The sequence below is a fragment of the Halichoerus grypus genome, chromosome 3 (genome assembly GCF_964656455.1).
Source record: "Halichoerus grypus chromosome 3, mHalGry1.hap1.1, whole genome shotgun sequence".
In the NCBI taxonomy this organism is placed as follows: Eukaryota; Metazoa; Chordata; class Mammalia; order Carnivora; family Phocidae; genus Halichoerus; species Halichoerus grypus.
The window spans coordinates 119132992-119151662 of NC_135714.1; the positions used below are offsets into that span (position 1 = coordinate 119132992).

The window sequence follows — 18671 nt, forward strand, 5'->3', positions numbered from 1 at the left end:
AAAAGTATTTGATATCATCTCTTGATTTCCCATTACACTCTGAGTTAATCCACAAAGTCCTTAAAATGGCTTTGGGGGCCCCACCGGTCTGGCTTCCTGCTCTTCTTTTGAGCACATCACCCAGTCCTGTCCTCGCCATCCACCCTGGCCTCCTGGCTGTCCTTGGACACTCCACGCAAGTTCCCATCTCAGGGCTTGGCTCCTTGCAGCCCCTCCTGCGTCTGGAAACTTTCCCCAGACCCCCTGATTTGTGCTCTCCTTTCTTCAGTGAGGGCTCCCCGATCTTGCCCCTGAACATCTCTTCCCACACTCCTTCCCCGTCCCCTGTCCCGCAGCATTTCCTTGGCCAGTGTCCCCACAAAGGCAGAGACTTTATTGTTCACTGCTGGGTTGTTCATGTCCTAGAATAGTGACCGTTAGATGGTAAAGCTGAAGAAATCGATGTTGAACGGATGAGCAGAGAACATGAGGTTTTAAAATAAAGATCCTCTAGCCCAGTCATTCTTACCTCAAATATTTGGAGATTGCTTCATATGCATCCAGGAAGAAACACTTGCTGGTTCCCAAAAGCCTGTCATGTAAGTGAGAAGTGAGCTGGATGTTTCACTCATTCAGCAGTCTACGCAGCGCACACTTTGGCGTGGTCTGTCGGCCTCCGTGTGGTGCAGAGAGGGGGGACCAGTGAGGGCGGGCCCGGAGAGTCAGGGGAGCTTTGCCGGGCAAGGCGTCTTCACTGGGGACTTCTCAGAAGGAGGCAGGCTTTGGCACTTTGAAGTAGTAGGGCCACGGTTAGTGAACCCGCACCACGCCTCAAACACAAGCTTTTTCTTTTCTTTTTTTTCCCCAGGTATCCTTATTCGTGCAATTTTACAAAAATTGTAAAACTTACAAATTTACGAATAAAGAAAACTGAGGCACAAAGAAGTTATGTCCACAGTTAGGACATGACAGAGCTGGGTTTTCAACCTAAGGCGATTGCCAAAGCTCTCTTAACCATTATGATCCACTCTGTCCCATTCCTTCATTGAATTTCTTGAATGCTTACTGTGCGTCAGCTGTTGAAGACCCACCAGTGAATGAAACAGACTGAAATCCATGCCCGCCTGGAGCTGACAGTCTAGTGGGAGGAGACCATAAACAAGCGTGATGGATTCCTAAATTAGATAGTAAGTTAGAAGGTGATGGGTGGTATGGAGAAAAAGAAAGGAAGGCAAACTGGTTTGGGGATTCTGGGGGGAGAAGGGGGTTGCAGTTTAGGTGGGGTGGCCAAGGTAGGCCTATTTCAGTGAGGACTTGAAGGTGGGAGGGAGCCAGGCAGCTACCCCGGAGGAAGACATGCACAGGTCTCGAGGCCGTGAGAGCCCAGCATTTCAAAAGACAGGGAGGTGCAGGTGACTGCACTGGAGGAAGGAGGAGGGTGGGGGCACAGCACGCATCACTCAGTCTCTTCAATCCCAGAGCACCCCCTGTGCAGCAGGTTTTATCCACATTTGCTAGAGTCCAACCTATAGCCCAATGTCACAAAGACAGTGGCAAAGCCGATTAAAACCAGGCTGACTCAAAAGCAAACAATCCAATTAAAAGATGGGCAGAGGACCTAAATGGACATTTTTCCAAAGAAGACATCCAGATGGTCAACAGACACATGATAAACTGCTCAACTTCACTAAGCATCAGGGAAATGCAAATCAAACTATAATGAGCTATTACCTCACACCTATCAGGATGGCTAATATCAAAAAGACGAGAGAAAACAACTGTTGGCAAGGATGGGGAGAAAAAGAAAACCCTGGTGCACTGTGGGAGTGTAAATTGGTGCAGCCATTATGGAATATAGTATAGAGATTCCTCAAGCAATTAACATGAGAACTACCAAATGATCTAGCAATTCCCCTTCTGAGTATCCGAAGAAAACCAAAACACTAATTTGAAAAGACATTTGTGCCCCTATGTTCATTCCTGCATTATTTACCATAGCCAAGGTATGGAAACAACATAAACCTCCACAGATTGATGAATGGATAAATAAGAGGTGGTATATGTGCACAGTGGAATACTACTCAGCCATAAACAAAAATGGAATCCTGCCGCTTGGGACAACAGGGATGGACCTAGGGGGTATTATGTGAAGTGAAATAAGTCAGACAGAAAGACAAATACCATTTCATTTCACTTATGTATAGAATCTAAAAAAAAAAAAAAATCACACACACAAAACAGACAGCAAAACGGAAACAAACTCATGAACACAGAGAAAAAACTGGTGGTTGCCCAAAGAGAGAGGGCAGGGGATGGGCAAAGTAGGAAAAAAACAAAAATGCAAAGCAAAAAACCAGTCTGCCTGTTGAGCCCAGCTCCTTTCCAGCACATGGCCCTCCCAGTGCCACCAAGGACCGGCAGGAACGGGGAAGCCTTGTCACTGAGGGAGCTTCATGTGGTGCTGGTGAGGAATGGAGGATGAGATGCGATGGAGAAGCTACGACTGAAATCCAGGCAGAGGGGTCTGGGAGTTCTGGATCCGGGCAGAAAGTGGTGAGAATACAAGTAGGGGAAGCTGGTCTGGATGTCCCACGGATTGGCTCGAGGAGGGACCACAGTCTGCGAGATCAGCTGATTGGCGCTAAGCAAATGAACAAGGGAAAGGAGGACTAAGGATATTAACGATGGCCTTAGCATGTGAAGGTCAGGAGGAGATAGGAGCTCCCACAACTGTGGTTAAGAGAATAGCCTGGAGCCCAGCCATCTGGCTTCAGACTCTGCCTCTACCACTTCCATGACTATTACTTAATTGCAAGTTACTTAACATCTCTATGCCTCAGTTTTCCCTTCTGTGAAATGGGATAATAGCAGTACCTATATCATATGGCTGTTAAGAAATCATCTAAATATTTAAAACCACCTTATAAACTCTACATAAATGTATATTTGTAGAACCTCTCCCATACCCACCACTTGAGAATTCTCTAAATTGATGTGAATTAATTTAAAAATCCATTTATTTATTTAAAGAGACTAACCTTTCTTCTCTGAAGAAAATAAAACAAAACCTGTGTTGCAGATGAAGCAGATACTGTGGGTAGTCAGCCCAACTGTCATTTCTTCTTTCTTTCTTGCTGGGAAAACCCCAGCTTTGTTTGGGCCACCCACTCTTCTCCACAAAGCCCTATGCTTCCCTCGGATAATCACGACACCGCCATGGCCCTTGCAAGTGATTCATTTAGGTTTCCGCAGTGGTAGAGAGAAGAGACTTTCCTTTTCACCCACTGGATGCTGGCTGTGATGTCTGGAACTACAACAGCCATACTGTGAATGTGAGGTGGGCTGGTCCCTGAGGGCAAACCTGACAAGCTGAGAATTGCAGAGCAGAAAGATGGAAAGGACCTGGCTGAGCTGCTGAATTAACAACTCCAGGGTCACTCAACAGTGTCTCATTATGTGAGGGTCTTATTATGTGAGGTAATAAATTTTCTTTACTGCTTAAGCCATATTGAGTTGGGTTTTTATGTTTCTTGAAGCTGGCAGCATTCTGATACTTGAAGTAAAAATTTAGTAGCAAGCTAGATAAATCCATTCATCTTTTTCTATGTATAAGAAGTGAGGCTCTAATTTCCCAAAACCATGGCTTTTGGTTTTCACAAAGAAACAAAATTTTAAGAAAAACATATACCAATATGTTGCTGTAGAGTTAGCATTATGTTTTTATATAAAAGGCAACAGTTGTTTTCTAAAATAGTTTTGGGGCAGAACTTTCTTATTGAACCACCCCAAATCAGTCAGATGCTGAACTGAAATTAAATGTCGAGCACAGGGGCGCCTGGGTGGCTCAGTTGGTTAACCGTCTGCCTTCGGCTCAGGTCGTGATCCCAGGGTCCTGGGATGGAGCACCACATCGCATCATCGGGTTCCCTGCTCAGTGGGGAGCCTGTTTCTCCTTCTCCTTCTGCTGCTCCCCCTGCTTGTGCTCTCTTGCTATCTCTCTCTCAAATAAATAAAATCTTTAAAAAAAATAAATGTCGAGCATAGCATAAAATCCTTTTGAATGACTTATCTAATTCTGGATATGGCCACTGAAATACTTTCAAGTGTAATATGAACCAGCAGACAGAACAGTTTGGAGCGTTAAAACCTCAAGGCAGACATTTAGTGAGAGGTGTATGTGGGACGATCACTGAGACTAAAATAATTTGGTCTCAGTCTTCCTCACCTTACCTTATTCTACCACCCTTGATTCCATACCAATTTTAATACCCAAAAAGATGCCTGATCCTTCCCTTTTGAGATTTTAGCTTCTCAGAGTTACCCAATTTGCATTAAAATTTTAATCTCATCCCCGTCTCTCCCGCAAGGAGGAAGAATACTAATATTGTGTGTCAGTGGGTGAAACTCTGTCTTAAAGATCCAGATATGGATGTGTCTCCATCCGGGTGATGAAGCTAATCCAGCATCAGAGTTTGGATTAGTCATCTTATTTGCTTCCCTTTCCTTCCTTGGATGGAAGGAAGTGTGAGAAAATCAAAGACTGGTCAACTGAGGGAGGGAAGATCAAGCAGGAGGTCTCACACCTGCTTCAGTTTGATGCTTAACTGTGCCTCCCTTAGTAACACCCCACTTACTAGAATCCACTGCTTTGGGTCCCTGGGCACAAGCTGCAGTTGGTAGCAGAGTACTATTTTTACATGTGTGTCATTGGCTTTTTTCTTTGGGAATGTTGTAGGGGCGAGTTTGGGAATGTGAGCTGTGATTTGGGGAGGAACAAGGGGTTCCTGGTTTCCTCAGCTCAAAGCTGTCCTAAGAGTACCCAAATCTACCACATCTAATAAAATTCCTATTATCTTCTTTAAACCATGAGCTGAAGCTTCCCGTCCTTCAGATACTTCCCCTGATCAGTTCATTTATATTCAATACCCTTAACATTTACGTAATCAACTAGACCCTTTGGGTTGATGTTGATGATTCTTCTGGATTCATAGGTGTATGTGGAGTCGTGCTAAATAAATGTAAAGCTCCTAGCCATTCCATACCCCTCCTCTCATGCTTTGAAAATGGCAAATAGCTAATAACATTTTAAAACAACTCAAAATGGGGGCACCTGGGTGGCTCAGTTGTTAGGTGTCTGCCTTCGGCTCGGGTCATGATCCCGGGGTCCTGGGTCAAGCCCCGTGTCGGGCTCCCTGCTCCTCGGGAGGCCTGCTTCTCCCTCTCCCACTGCTTATGTTCCCTCTCTCGCTGTGTCTCTCTCTGTCAAATAAATAGAATCTTAAAAAAAAAAATAGATCAGAAAGGTATGTAAAAACCAACCCAAGACCAACTTTCTTAATTAAAAAAAAAACACACACACACAAAAACCCAAAACTCAAAATGTAAAGTTTGCTTAGTAATTTAAACACATAGGTAGACATACCATAATAGGGCCTCTAGGTGGTTCAGTGTCTGCCTTCGGCTCAAGTCATGATCTCAGGGTCCTGGGATGGAGCCCTGAGTCAGGCTCCCCACTCGGCAGGGAGTCTGCTTCTTCCTCTGCCCCTCCCCACCCCCCTTGCTCTCTCTCTCTCTGAAATAAATAAATAAATAAATAAATAAATAAATAAATCTTTTAAAAATTATAAAGAAAAAAGTGACTGCCCTTCTGCCCTAAATGACCAAAGAAAGACAATGAGAGATGATTGTATATTTTGTTTAATACTTGCATTGTTTCTATAGCGCAATTATAGCAATCTTTAAATTTACTTTTCATTACAAATATTTTGTCAAGTTTTGTTTCAGAAACATTTTTCCTACTCTCTTGCACATGCACCCAGACACACTACAAAAAAACTCATTCATAACACAGTAAGGGCAAACATTATTCATGTAAACATCTTTCATTAATTTCCCATAATTTAAAAAAATCATAGAATTATAGATATTGAATAAGGCTCATAGATTTAGTTCAAATTCCACAAAAGACCAATCTTTTGTTAACTGTGATGGGGTTAACTTTTGGTTGCAATAAATGCTGAAAGCCTACCCCTAGGTTCCAATCCTTAAACATACCTCACAACCTAATAAATGCATTTCAGGATAAAAAGAGAACATAGAAAACCCAGGAGGAAACCTTTTGAAGGAGGGAGCTCAGACCATGAACCTAATTTCTTCCATGATAAGCAGGCATTACACATCCCTGTGGTTTCCCAATACAAGAATCGAGGTTAATTATAGTAACCCAAAATATAACCAAGTTGCTATGTTAAGATACATTGGCATGTGTGTACATATTGCTAGTAGACACAGTGAAAATTTTGTCATATTTATCATTTCATTATATCCAGGACCAAAGCAGAGGGGAAAAAAAAAAAAAACCCAAAAACAACAAACCAAAACAACCCACTCAAGTTGAATACCATTATAAAGGAGTGTTCTAGTAACATAAGAGTCAGGAGAGTTGGGAGGTATGTCCCAGAGATGCGATTGGTCTTGCTATTACAACGACTTCTAACAACAGTGTGTAAAGTCACAGACAGAGGAAGCAAGGATTTGCGTTATCCGAGGACGTCTCTCTCTGGTTGGAAGCTTGGTGCTTAGGTGCATAGTCTCCCAGAGCTGAGACAGGAAATGTACTGTGCTGAGAAATGGGCCCCTTGCCAGCCACTCCCTCCCTCCTTCCTCTCTGTGAGGTGGAGGCCAGGAGGCCGGGACTGCTGGCAAAACCGTGAAGTTCCACCCTGGGGTCTGAACCCCAACTCCACTGAGGGCAGCCTCCCTGACGTGTGTGACTAGGCAGTAAGGGTGGCGGCTGATGGTGGCCAGAAAACCCAGCTCCGAGGGTCGCGCGGCCACGTGGCTTCTGATTCTGCTGCCCTGCAAAGGAATTGTGCTCTGGATAACTGCACCAGTGTCTCGAATGCCTCTAATTCACTCGCAGGCCCTTGGAGGCCAGGAGTGATGTCACTTAAAGGTGGACACACCTCCATGAGCACCTAACTTACACCAGGAAGCGGCAGAGGCACTGGGGAAGCCTACGAGCTCTCTCCGTGTCCGATGCAACGACGCAGGGAAGTTGCCATGAGTCAGAGTTATTTGTAGGCTTTTGATTTTTAAAAATCAAAATTGATCTGCATTATAGCTCAATAGACTCAGATAATTCTCACCAAAAATTTTGTAATTTGTTTAAATAGCACTGGAATAATTCGACTTCATTTAAATATATTCATTCTACCATGAAAATATTTCATACAAACATCTATTTACATACAAACACATTAAAATTTGTGAAAAGGGTTTCCACCCCTGTGGTTGTATGGCTTGAAATAGTTTCATTGCTTTGAATATGTATGCACACATTTGGCAAAATAAAACTATTAAAATTTAGTACTTTTTTAAAATAAAAAAGTGACACCAAGGCTCCAAATTCCTGAAGGGAAAGATCAAAGAAAAAAACAGTCTATCAAGGTACCTCAAGTAGATGCAAATTTAAGATATTTTGTGAACCTTTGATCTGTGGCAAATAAACATTACAACTATCAGTCTTGCAACATAGTTTCGCTTGTTTTTCTAAAAGAAAAGATGTCTGGATTCTAAATCACTACTCTTAAGACAGAAACTTGAGGCAACGGTTTTTAAAACAAGGCAAAACAGAAAACTATCCCTTCTTGGAAGATCTTAGATGCACTTTGCCGTGAGTGATTTAAAATTTTATATATTAAAGGAAAGTTTCTAAAGTGCCACACACTGTCTCACTAAGAAGGCAACCCTTGAATTCACTGTTCACAGTTACTGCCATTTTCAGAGTTACCAGTACATGTTGTAAATGGTGACACTTGCCTCCATGTTGGCCTTTCCAGGTTGTTGGTGATAAGGAAATCCTTTTTCAAGCGTGAAGAACCCCCAGAAGGCAAATAAATTGAACGATACGCCCCAGACAGGTTCAAAGAGGTCTTGAAAAACGAATTTCCTTCTTCCTGTCTCAAGTAGACCAGGGGCGAAGCAGGTTAAGATGAGAATAGGTACTACAAAACTCAAGTCCTCCCCGCCCGTTGCCTCTTAATCTCCTCTCTGCCTTGTGTCAGAGTCAGTCCTTACAGCGCTTCTGTCTCTGTCAGTCCATCCAAACGTCCACGCGGGGACATAGTCCCACAGCTTAGTTCCTATTCCTAGCTCTAACACAAGATAATATTTTGTCAGAGAAAAGCTGCTAAGGAAAGATCTAGTCATGCAGGAGTTGGGCTGAGACAGCTCGGCGTGAATCTTCTCGGGACTAGGGCATCACGCACCCGCACAGGCGCCGGCGCTCTTGGGGAGAGCGTGAGGTTCTTTCTTTATTCCCCACCACGTGGAATCTTCCGCAATTCCGCTGCGATCATCATGCTCCTAGAACTACCGGATTCGGCTGCTTCCTGACACGTTTCCTTCCACAGCGGATATAAAGACTCAGTAGAGAAATACATCCTGGGGCTTTCCCCCCCGGGCTTCGGCTCGAACAAGGAGAAACCCTTCCTTCCTCACCAGTTAACTCCTTATGGAACCTCAACGCCCGCGACGTCTTTACCTACCCGCGGAACAAAGTGAATCTCAAGCCCCCCTCGGAGTCCACTCTGTGACAAAGCCTTCCGTTTGGGAGTGGGGGAGGGGCTGGGGGAGCAGGTGCCACAAAGCCAGGCAGAGACACAGAGTGAAGGCACAGAGGTGCACACAGAGGGCCTAGCAAGAGACGAGAGACACTCAGAATGGGGAGGGAGAGGACGGAAAAGAGCAAGAGATCAGCTGGACAGGGACATCAAGACATTCTCACAGACGAGAGAGAAAGCGGGAAGAGATGGGACAGGGGAAAGAAGAGCCAGAAGACGCAAGAAGAGAGGAGGGAGAAAGACAGAGAGGCTCAGCTTGGGTGTACTGTTTCCTCTTGATTTGTTTGAAGGTCACAGACACACTGCTGGGTTTTAAACCGAGTGCTGTCATTCAACATCTAATTTGAAAAATGGATTAGTTGGTTAATTACTACTTACAACTCTTCAATCCCTTATATCAAAAGAAAGAAAGGAAGAAAGAAAGATTCCATTTGAGTGGGGGGTAATCAGAGTAACCCATGAGGACAGAAATTATACCCCTACTGCAGCCTCAACAAGAATGACATCACCACCAGGAATGAAATCATTCAAAGCGTAGCTGTGTTGGAAGTGTGACCTGCTCCATCCTGACCTCGCTCACTGACCTGGCTCCACGACCCAACTGACTGGGGCTACTTTAATTAAAGCCATCTTTCTCCTGAAGACAGTCACTTGCTTTGGGACGCATTTGAATTAAAGCACCCATCAGAATACAAGTCCCGAGACTGCCCATCTGTCACAGTTTACAGAACCGTCTCTTTCTACAGAACAGAAGCTATCCTATCATCTAAAAACCCTACTCGGTTCCCTTTGTGGGAGATCCTTCTGGCAGCCCTGACAACTTCTCACGTGGGAACCATCAGCTTCCTCCCCCCCCCTCCCCGCCCCGAGACCACTGCCAGCTCCAGCTAGCTGCATGCCTTGCACTGGCCATGTGCGCTGGCACCGTGGGGGGAGGGGCGGGGGGGCAGGGAGGGGCTCCAGGAAGCCTGGTCCTGCAAAGGAGGGAAGGGCCCCCTTCTGTCACTGTCTTGAGGGCTGAATCCTGTGCCCAGGGGCCACCCGAACAGACAGCTGTGAGCAGCCCCAGGTCAAGCACTTTTGTTAAATTCTTCCTAAGAGCAACGAGTACCTGACGAGAAATAGCAAACTTCCTTTCTGCCCGTTTCTTTACTCTTCTCTGCTCGGCCAGAGCTCCCTATGGGCTGTGGCTTGGAAGGCGCTAGCTTTCAAGGCCAAACTGGCTCAGGCGACAGGTGCCCCCACTGGCAGCTGGGGCTCTCCACCGCTTCCGGCAGCCTTGTCGAGGCATCTGAGGAAGCCACAGCTACGGCATGGGGTGAGGGCGCCTACAAAAGCCCCGAGCTCACAGAAATCATTCAGAGCCATCCCAGGTACACTACACACCTGACTAGCAGTTAAACTAAAAAAACAGGGGTTTTCTCCTTATTTCTGCAGTTGTGATTACACGTGGCTTGCGAAATGGCTGAAATGCTAGTGATATCGTTGCTTTTAAACTATACAGGTGTTACTCCTAATTCACAATGCTTTGAAGCACGTAAGTGCTCTGGAAATATGACAATGAAGAGTTTTAGCACTAAGGTTTGATCTGCACCTAGTGATCAGTCTGTCTCTCCTAACAGGAGCAATTAAAAAAAAAAACAAACCCCAACTTTAGAATTCTGCGTCAGAATTCTACGTTGTTGTTTGACTTCTGAATTCAGTGCACTGCGCCACAAGCCAGACTGCTCTATGTTATGTACATTTAATGTGTACCCGAGAAGAAATTACTAGCACTATTGAAGATATTGCAAAATTGCCACAGTTACTGCTTAGAAATACTAATTTCCCTCTCTCCTTTCTTAAAGTATATATTACAACTCTCCCATAACTTAATGCAAACAAAGTAAATTCATTTCTTCTCACATCTTAAAGCAAAGGTATCTTTGTTTACATGCGAGAATAATAGTTCTATAATAATACCCCGGCCCTATGAGCCAGTTCTTTATATTAGGACATAATAATGAAACAATGATCTAGAAAGAGCCAGAGAGACCTACGCACTGGCACTGACACGAAATCCATTTGGAAGTGTTTTCTCTTGTAAAAGATATCTAAGATAGAGAATGGGACTGAGGGGTGACATGACTCAAAAAAGTGGGGTTCTGTTTGCTAGGAAAAGAAAAAACAAAGCCATTCTATTGCAAGATACAGATCAAAGGTTAAAAGGCAAATTATACTACATTTAGAGAATAAAAATGTAGTAATCCTCTATCCTCCGTACGGCACGTATGCAAGTGTGAACACACATTTTATGTTGGCCATAGGAAAAAACATCATGGAAAAACCACAGACTAAAAATGACTGAAAAGCCCCCTTTCCCTTTTTCAGTCTAATCATTTGGCATCTCTGGTGTGGTACAGATTTAGACTTGAACCACCCAAGAACATCACGCTGTGTCAAGTGTTCGACAATACCTCTCAGTAGGACGTTGCTGCAAGGCTAGCTAATTTTAAATCTGGTATGAGTAATACAGTCAAACCTAGTTAGTATGCGAGAAAGTCGTTGCTAACGTGGAGTGAGAGGATGTGATGTCACAGCATGAGCAGTCCCTGGTTGTCCCGTTGTCGGAAAACGTAGTGCATAGATCCAAGTTTCTATTCCAGGTCTCGGAAGCCCAGGGCTGAGCCTTTCACTTCTGCTGGGTGGCCTGGAAGGCCTTCAGCTCCACCTGGTACCACTCCGGGGCTTCAGGCCCGCTCTTCCCTGGGGGGCTGTGGTCGTAGCCGTAGGCCACGGTGAGCTCCTCATCAGCCTCCACCGCTCGGAGTGTGCGGATGCATTTGATGGGCCCGAAACGGGGGTGGACAAACCTAGACATCAAGATGCGCACAGTCATTCCTGGGTCAGATCGGGAAGCAAAGCCTGGGGCGGGGGGGGTGTGTGGGGGGTGGGGGGGATAGGAATCACCCAGGAGCTCTTCCCTGGGCACCACTGGTAGGCCCTCACGTGTAGCCCACAGATTGGCCGGCATCAGCTTCACCTGGGTGCTGCTAGACACCGAGAATCTCAGCCCCACCCAGACCTGCTGACTTGGTGTCTGCATTTTAACAACACCTCCAGGTGATGCATATGCACGTTCAAGTTTAAAAAGCACTGCTGTAGCTTCCTCTTTGAGCATATTTGGCACTCTGTATTTATAAACCAACAACATGGGCAACAACAAAAATCTATCCTTAATGAGAAACTGGATCCAGCGCAGCCGGTCGGCATTTCAGCCCACCTGGCCTGTGGCATCAGATTACCTGGCTGTACCTCGTGCGCGAGGCTTTACCAGGACACTTTGGGAGGTGTAAGGAAGAGCCCCATGGATTTTCAAAAGCGAAAAACTGTATTCCACCCTCTACAGACAGAGGAAGTATTATTTTCTAGCATAAAAGTAGATGAAGACTTCTTTCCAGGAGCGAAGCCTAGACCTCTCTGCCAACCTGCTTTTTAAATATTTCCCTGTGAAGCATCTTGTGAAGGGAGCAGCCTCGAGCCTTTCGGAACCCGAGGCAGGGCTAACGCTCTGACTGTGTTCCTCTGCCAAAGGCTCCCAACCCGGTTCACCCCTATGACCCCTGCAGGAGAACAGGAGATAAATAAGGAATAGATTTAGCTCACCTAACAGCTTCTGAAACCCAGAACGGAAATATGTAAGGCATGGCCAGAAAGAAATTCGCTTTATCTCTATATGCATCTGGTCAAATCAGTCTCATTCATTTATCGTCACACTGTGAGCAAAGGACTTGGCGACACCACAGGAGAGGCTTCCAGGCCCTAAGTTAGACGGGCACAGGGGGCATGATAGCAAGGACCTGGCTGGTTCCCTCTACTGGTGGTGGGGAAAGGAGTGTGTCTGTGGTTTAGGGACATCTTTTATGTGAAGGACAAAGGAACAAGCGCACCCTCACTCCAAGGGGCCTCTATGTCCACCCCACTTGGGTGTCATCTTTTCTGGAAAGCACGCTTGACTTGGGGTCAGAGACTTTAGCCTGAGTCCCGGTTCCACACATTATTACTGCCCCTTCTCAGAAAGCTCACTTCCATATCTCTGAATCTCACTTTCCTCACCCTCACCTCATGGTAATACTAGCAATCCTAATCGTTTAAGAGTTGTCACTGTGACAAAATAGGGTCCCATATAGGAAGCACCTCACACAGGGCCTGGCACAAAGTGAGGACTCAGCTTCTACTAGTGACTACGTGCGCACATCTGTGAGTGAGTGTGCGTGCGCACAGAATTCTCATATTGTGCTCCATCACAGACATGCCTGCACCAGGGATTCGGGAAGTCCTTATTAAAATCACAACTCTTGGGGCACCTTGGTGGCTCAGTCGGTTGGGCATCCGGCTCTCAGTTTCGACTCAGGTCATGATCTCAGGGTCCTGGGATCGAGCCCCACGTGGGGCTCCCCACACAGCGGAGAGTCTGCTTGTCTCTCTCTCTCTCTTCCCCAGCTTGTGCTCTCTCTCTCTTCAATAAATAAATCAATCTTTAAAAAAAAAATAAAATCACAGCTCTTTGTCTCTAAATTAAAATACTGCATTAAAAAAATAATACCCCTGAAACGGAGCTCTAGCTAATCTTACTGCACACTGACAAAATTCCATGAGAAACCTAAGACTTGTGGTATAATCCTCTTTTATTTTCATTTTCCTGCTTATTATTTTCAAAGAGTAGAAAAAGGACAGACTGAAAAGAAGGCACTCCATTTCAGGTGCTGATTCTCCCAGGCAGCATGGGGCACGACGCTTAAGGACACTCAGCCACTGCGGCTAAGAGCTCCGCGTTTCCAGTCTGTGATGGGGGGGGGGGGGTAGGTAACAGAGGTTGCCCCATGGAGGTCCTGGGAGGCCTGAGTGAGAGAATTCATGAGAAGGCGTTAGCATGGCACTGGCCCAAAGTGCTCAATCAATGCCAGTAGCACGATTAGTGGCCAAAGCAAAGCTCTCTGCACCCAGTGGTTTGGGCCCTTGGCGACATGTCACCTCTATTGACAACGAGGGCAGTGGTTCGTGTCCGCTTGTCCGTTTGGATTTTGTACCGGACGGCAGCTTATACAGGGATATTGCTTTGCTGATGTTAAAGTGTGCATAATGATACCAATAATTTTAGAAGCAAATGAATGCCATGGATCGGTATCTGAATTTTGTATTTTATTATTTTTCAGGTAGTCTTCCCTTTACCCCAAATAACTAATTGTTCACATTGGGCTGGAAGGAAATAACCCTGACGAGTCTGGGGACTTGATTTTGCACAAATGGATCTCTCCCTTGTCTCCTGTGCGCTCTTCTTTTTGGTGAGAAAAACCATGTCCTTGCAGTGAAATCACAGAACTCGTTCGTTTTAAAAGAGTAGTTGTTAAAAGAGAAATTGAAGTAGCATTTGTTACTGTTAGTTACCACTGCTTTAAAAGATTGTCGGGAAGCCGTGTGCAGCCTGGAACGATGCTTTGGCCTAATTCACATTGGCTGCGAAAGCCATGGAGTTAATAACAGTGTCGGTTTCATTTCACATGACACATGTCCTTTGCCATTTCTACCTGCCCTTTAAACAGAAGTCGGAGCTGCAGTACTTGGTACTGGCTGCCAAGGAGAGCGAGTCCCTGCCAGAGCAATTTCCAAGCCATCTCAGGGATGTGAGGAGGGACATTCATATCCTGGCAATTTTCCTACAGATTAAATGCACATGATTGGATCCTGCTTCTGTTAACAAGCAATAGACAGGGGGGACTGAGAGCTATAACTGAGCAGAAAAGGTGGCATGTGGCCACCTGCCTCCCAGGGGGAACAGGCATTTTCTGGCTGAGCTAAGGAGATCAATGATGATGATCCAAGGAATGCCAACTGTACTCTTCAAGGAATAGTCAGAGACGCTTGACTTTGGGAGGAGAACATTCAGGGGGCATATGAAAGCTTCTAAAATATTTGTAGGGCTACTATGTCGAAGAGAGACTGGCATAGTGCATAGGGGAATAATTAGGGCAAAGGGCTGGATGTTACAGGGAAACCCATTTGGGCTTCATACAAAGAACATTTTAATCATCTGAGCCTGAAAGTTAATTTCACAACAATATCTATGTCAGTTTGTCCAGATAGCTGCCTTCGTGGTTAACAGGAAGCTCCCCATCAATGGAGGTTTACAAGAAGAGGTTCAGTGAGCCGTTGGAAGGGGAGGGCTCAAACTCCGAGAGGTAGGACTATTTGACTTTTTATTTTTTATTTTTTTTTAGAGTGTTTTTTTTTTTTAAGATTTTATTTATTTATTTGACAGAGAGAGACACAGCGAGAGAGGCAACACAAGCACGGGGAGTGGGAGAGGGAGAAGCAGGTTTCCCACGGAGCAGGGAACCCAATGCAGGGCTCAATTCCAGGACCCTGGGATCATGACCTGAGCCGAAGGCAGACGCTTAACGACTGAGCCACCCAAGCACCCAGGACTATTTGACTTTTTAAAATGACAGCTTTGTTGAGATGCAATTCGTATACCCTAAAAATTCACCCATTTGAAGCATACAATTCAGTGGGTTTCAGGCAGGCAACCATCACCACTATCTAATTTTAGTATAGTGTGCTACCCTCAAAAGAAACCCCATACTCATTAGCCATCAACCCCATTTCCCCGGGCCCTGGGCAACCACTGATCTGTACTCTGTCTCTATGAATTTTGCTGTAATGGACAAGTCCTATCAATAATAGAATCATACACTATCGGGTCTTATGAGACTGGCTTCTTGCACTTAGCATAATATTTTCAAGGCTCATCCACGCTGTAGCATGTGTCAGTATTTCTTTCTTTTTTATTGTCAAATAATGGGGACTCTGATTTAATTCGTCTTTTCCAGCACCAAGACCTTGTGCTCTAGGCTTGGCATTTTATTTTCTTCCTTCCTTTCACAACATAAAAGAGTTCACGAGTTTTCACTGTGCAGAACAATTTTAATTTTTCTAATATTTCAAATAACACTATCCTTAATTTTCCAGAGTGAGACCACTGAAGGACAAAAAAGCATCGACGAAACAGCAACCAGGAAGTGTCTCATTTCCATAGCATTTCTACCCTTCTAAGCACTTTGCCCTGTCTGAGTTACCAAGGCCAGGGAAGGGGCTGTTTAGACTCCGAGTGTCAAGTCCTAACCGGGAGACGTCTGGGAGAGGAGCCTCAGGAACCCAGAGGGGGCGTCCTTCACCTGGGGCAGGATGACAGCTCTGACAGGCCCTCGTCAGTCGCAGGGCCCCGGCAGACGGGGTCCGGATCCACCCTGGAAGCTGGGTGTCATACTCACATATCGTAGATGCAGTTTGGAGTGAAGGAGTGATTTGCCTTGTGTCCCAAGGAGGCACAGTACTTGGACACGTGGTTGTAGGGCTCAGGCACATCAATGACCGTTTCTTCATCGAGGGAGAGGGTATTCCCATTAAGAGCCCAGTCCCTGCTGTCAACCTGCAGAAAACAAGAAAGCGAACGTTAGATAGGGCCTTTCTCCCCAAATCTCAGAGAACATCAGCAACATTAACTCATTTCTCCTTCCGTTTCGCTGTGTGAGTGCTAGATGCATGAAAAGAACCCAAGGCATCCCTCCGCACATCGATGGTGCGAAAGCCGTTTGTGGGCAGCATCAGGCAGCTCAACTTCTTACGTACTGACTTCTCCTCATCTTACATGAGAAAAAGGACTGAAAGTCCCCGACAAAGACACACAAAAATATAACCCGATGCCCCTAGGTGGTTTATTTCTTCACTGCAGGCTAAGACCTATTACCTCCAAAGCCCTCCAGCACCAAACTCAAATTTACACATCCAGTTGTTCTTTAAATAGCCCAAACAAAGCGGAACTTTAGCCACTTCAGGCCTGCTTCCCCTGGGACACCTGACCCCACATCTGCTAGCAGATTCGTGAGAGAAAGCCCAGCACCACAAAGCCTCCAGACTGCCTCTGTCCTTCGGAGCTCTGTGGCCGAGACTCCTCTCTGTACTACACGTCACCTAGACACGTCAGCCCCCTCTCTGACCCTCTCTTTCCTGGGAGTTCCCTGCCCTCCTCCTGCTCCGGATGGTGGCCCCTGTGCCACAAGCCTCTGGACCGTCTCGGGCCGGCAGGACGTCCCCTCTCTTGCCCCCCTGTCCAAGCACTGCCCCGTGCCAGGGAAGCCTGTTGTGGGTTACTGCCTCCGGTGGTCGGATCTGCCGCTCTGACCAACCCCCAGATCCCTGGAAGCCCCGCTGTGAAGAAGATGAGGCAAAAGAAACACACAAGAACGTCAAATGGAACCGGAACTATGAGGAATGCAAAATCGTGCTTCAAGCGGAGTCCTTCACCTTTGTTACAAGTGGGGGATCAATGTGACCAGCAGATGGTGTCACCCATTCCCAGTGTGCTCTCTTACCTACAACAAGCACTCACTCTCTGCAGGGCACCAAGAGTCTTCACTTCTCCAGCCCACCGCCCCACTCCAACCCACACCCCAGCATCTGCTCAGGTCAGCAGAGCAGTTTTTTTGAGCAAACAGGATTACATTAAAAACAATTTTTTAGGGGTGCCTGGGTGGCTCAGTCGGTTAAGCGTCTGCCTTCGGCTCAGGTCATGATCCCAGGGTCCTGGGATCGAGCCCCACATCGGGCTCCCTGCTCAGCGGGGAGCCTGCTTCTCCCTCTGCCTCTGCCTGCAGCTCTCTCTGCTTGTGCTTTCTCTCTGACCAATAGATAAATTAAAAAAAACAAACAATTTTTAAAAAGATTTTGTTTATTATTTTAGAGAGAGAGAGAGAGCAGGGGAGGAGCAGAGGGAGAGGGACAAGCAGACTTCCTGCTGAGCAGGGAGCCCCACGTGGGGCTCCATCCCACAACCCTGAGATCTTGACCTAAGCCAAAACCAAGAGTCGGAGGCTTAACCGACTGAGCCATCCAGGCGCCCCTAGGACCACATTTTTATACAGAACTGCTGACTCTCAGACGTATACTGCCTCTCCTGCCCCTAAATTATAATTATGCTGTTATTTGTTTCTGATATTCATTCAACAAATATTTACTGAGTGCCCATCATACGCCAGGCACTGTTCTAGGTGTAGGGCATACAGCAGTGATGAAAGTGAAAAAAATCTTCATGGATCTTAGTATTCCAGCCCTGTTATATGAACTGATATATGGTACTTGGGACCATCTACCTTACGTTGCCATTACTTGTATATTTTTCTTATCTCCCCAACAGAATCTAAAGATTTATTTATTACTTTAGAAAGAGAGCAGGAGGAGGGGCAAAGGGAGAGGGAGAGAGAGAATCTCCAGCAGACTCCCCCCTGAGCACAGAGCCTGATGCAGGGCTTGATCCCACGACCCTGACATCAGGACCTGAGCCAAAATCAAGAGTCCAACTGACTGCGCCACCCAGGCACCTCTCCCCAACAGAATCTAAATTTCATGAAGGCAAGGAGGGTGCCCCATTCATTTCCACAGCACAGCATATAGTGAGTTTTGCCGGGAGCCAGATTCTATTTGAAATCCTGCTTGAACTCTGCTAGTAACTGTATTTGTGACCTCGGACAAATGGCTCACCCGCTCTGGGTTTCAGTTTTGTTATCTGTAAAATGTTAGAATAGATAGATAGTGTATCAATATCCTGAGCCACCTTTCATATGCTGAATTTCCTGGACTGTCAGGATTGCGGACACAGAGGTCTGGCCATCACTAGGGGTACCGTGTGCCAGACTATGGCTCAGTGTGAGCGCCAAGCCGTCTTTGTCTGTACGACGGCTTTGAATGGGCAAACACTTGATTACTTCACGGCATTTCCCCCGTAGCATTCCATAGCAATAAGTGAAAAAGGGAAGTACATGAATGAGGGATATGAGCAACAAGCCCAAGTCCCACACCCTTAATGCAAGTGAGACCAGATGGAGACTACAAGCCAGGCTCAAGCAGCAGACTTTTTGCCCTTAAGTGGACATGTAAGGAAGTTAATTGTGACGCGAAGAAGCAAAAACAAAAACACCTCCGAATTCTGGAAAATATATCAAAGATTGTATTTTTTTTTAAAGATTTTATTTA

At 45.9% G+C, this 18671-nt stretch overlaps 1 protein-coding gene across 2 annotated transcripts in view; it reads right to left on the reverse strand.

The window, feature by feature from the left end:
- Positions 1-5660: 5660 nt before the first annotated feature.
- SETD7 (SET domain containing 7, histone lysine methyltransferase) overlaps positions 5661-18671 on the reverse strand; it is a 46943-nt gene continuing 33932 nt past the window's right edge. The window contains exons 7-8 of one of the 2 annotated variants that reach the window (XM_036078961.2): positions 15914-16071; positions 5661-11455 (exon numbers count right to left, since the gene is read on the reverse strand). In XM_036078961.2, the coding sequence (XP_035934854.1) occupies positions 11275-11455; positions 15914-16071 (339 nt within the window). In that variant the 3' untranslated portion in view covers positions 5661-11274. Of the gene's footprint in view, positions 11456-11543; positions 13484-15913; positions 16072-18671 lie in introns of those variants that run through there. The other variant, XM_036078962.2, reaches the window with a different exon arrangement.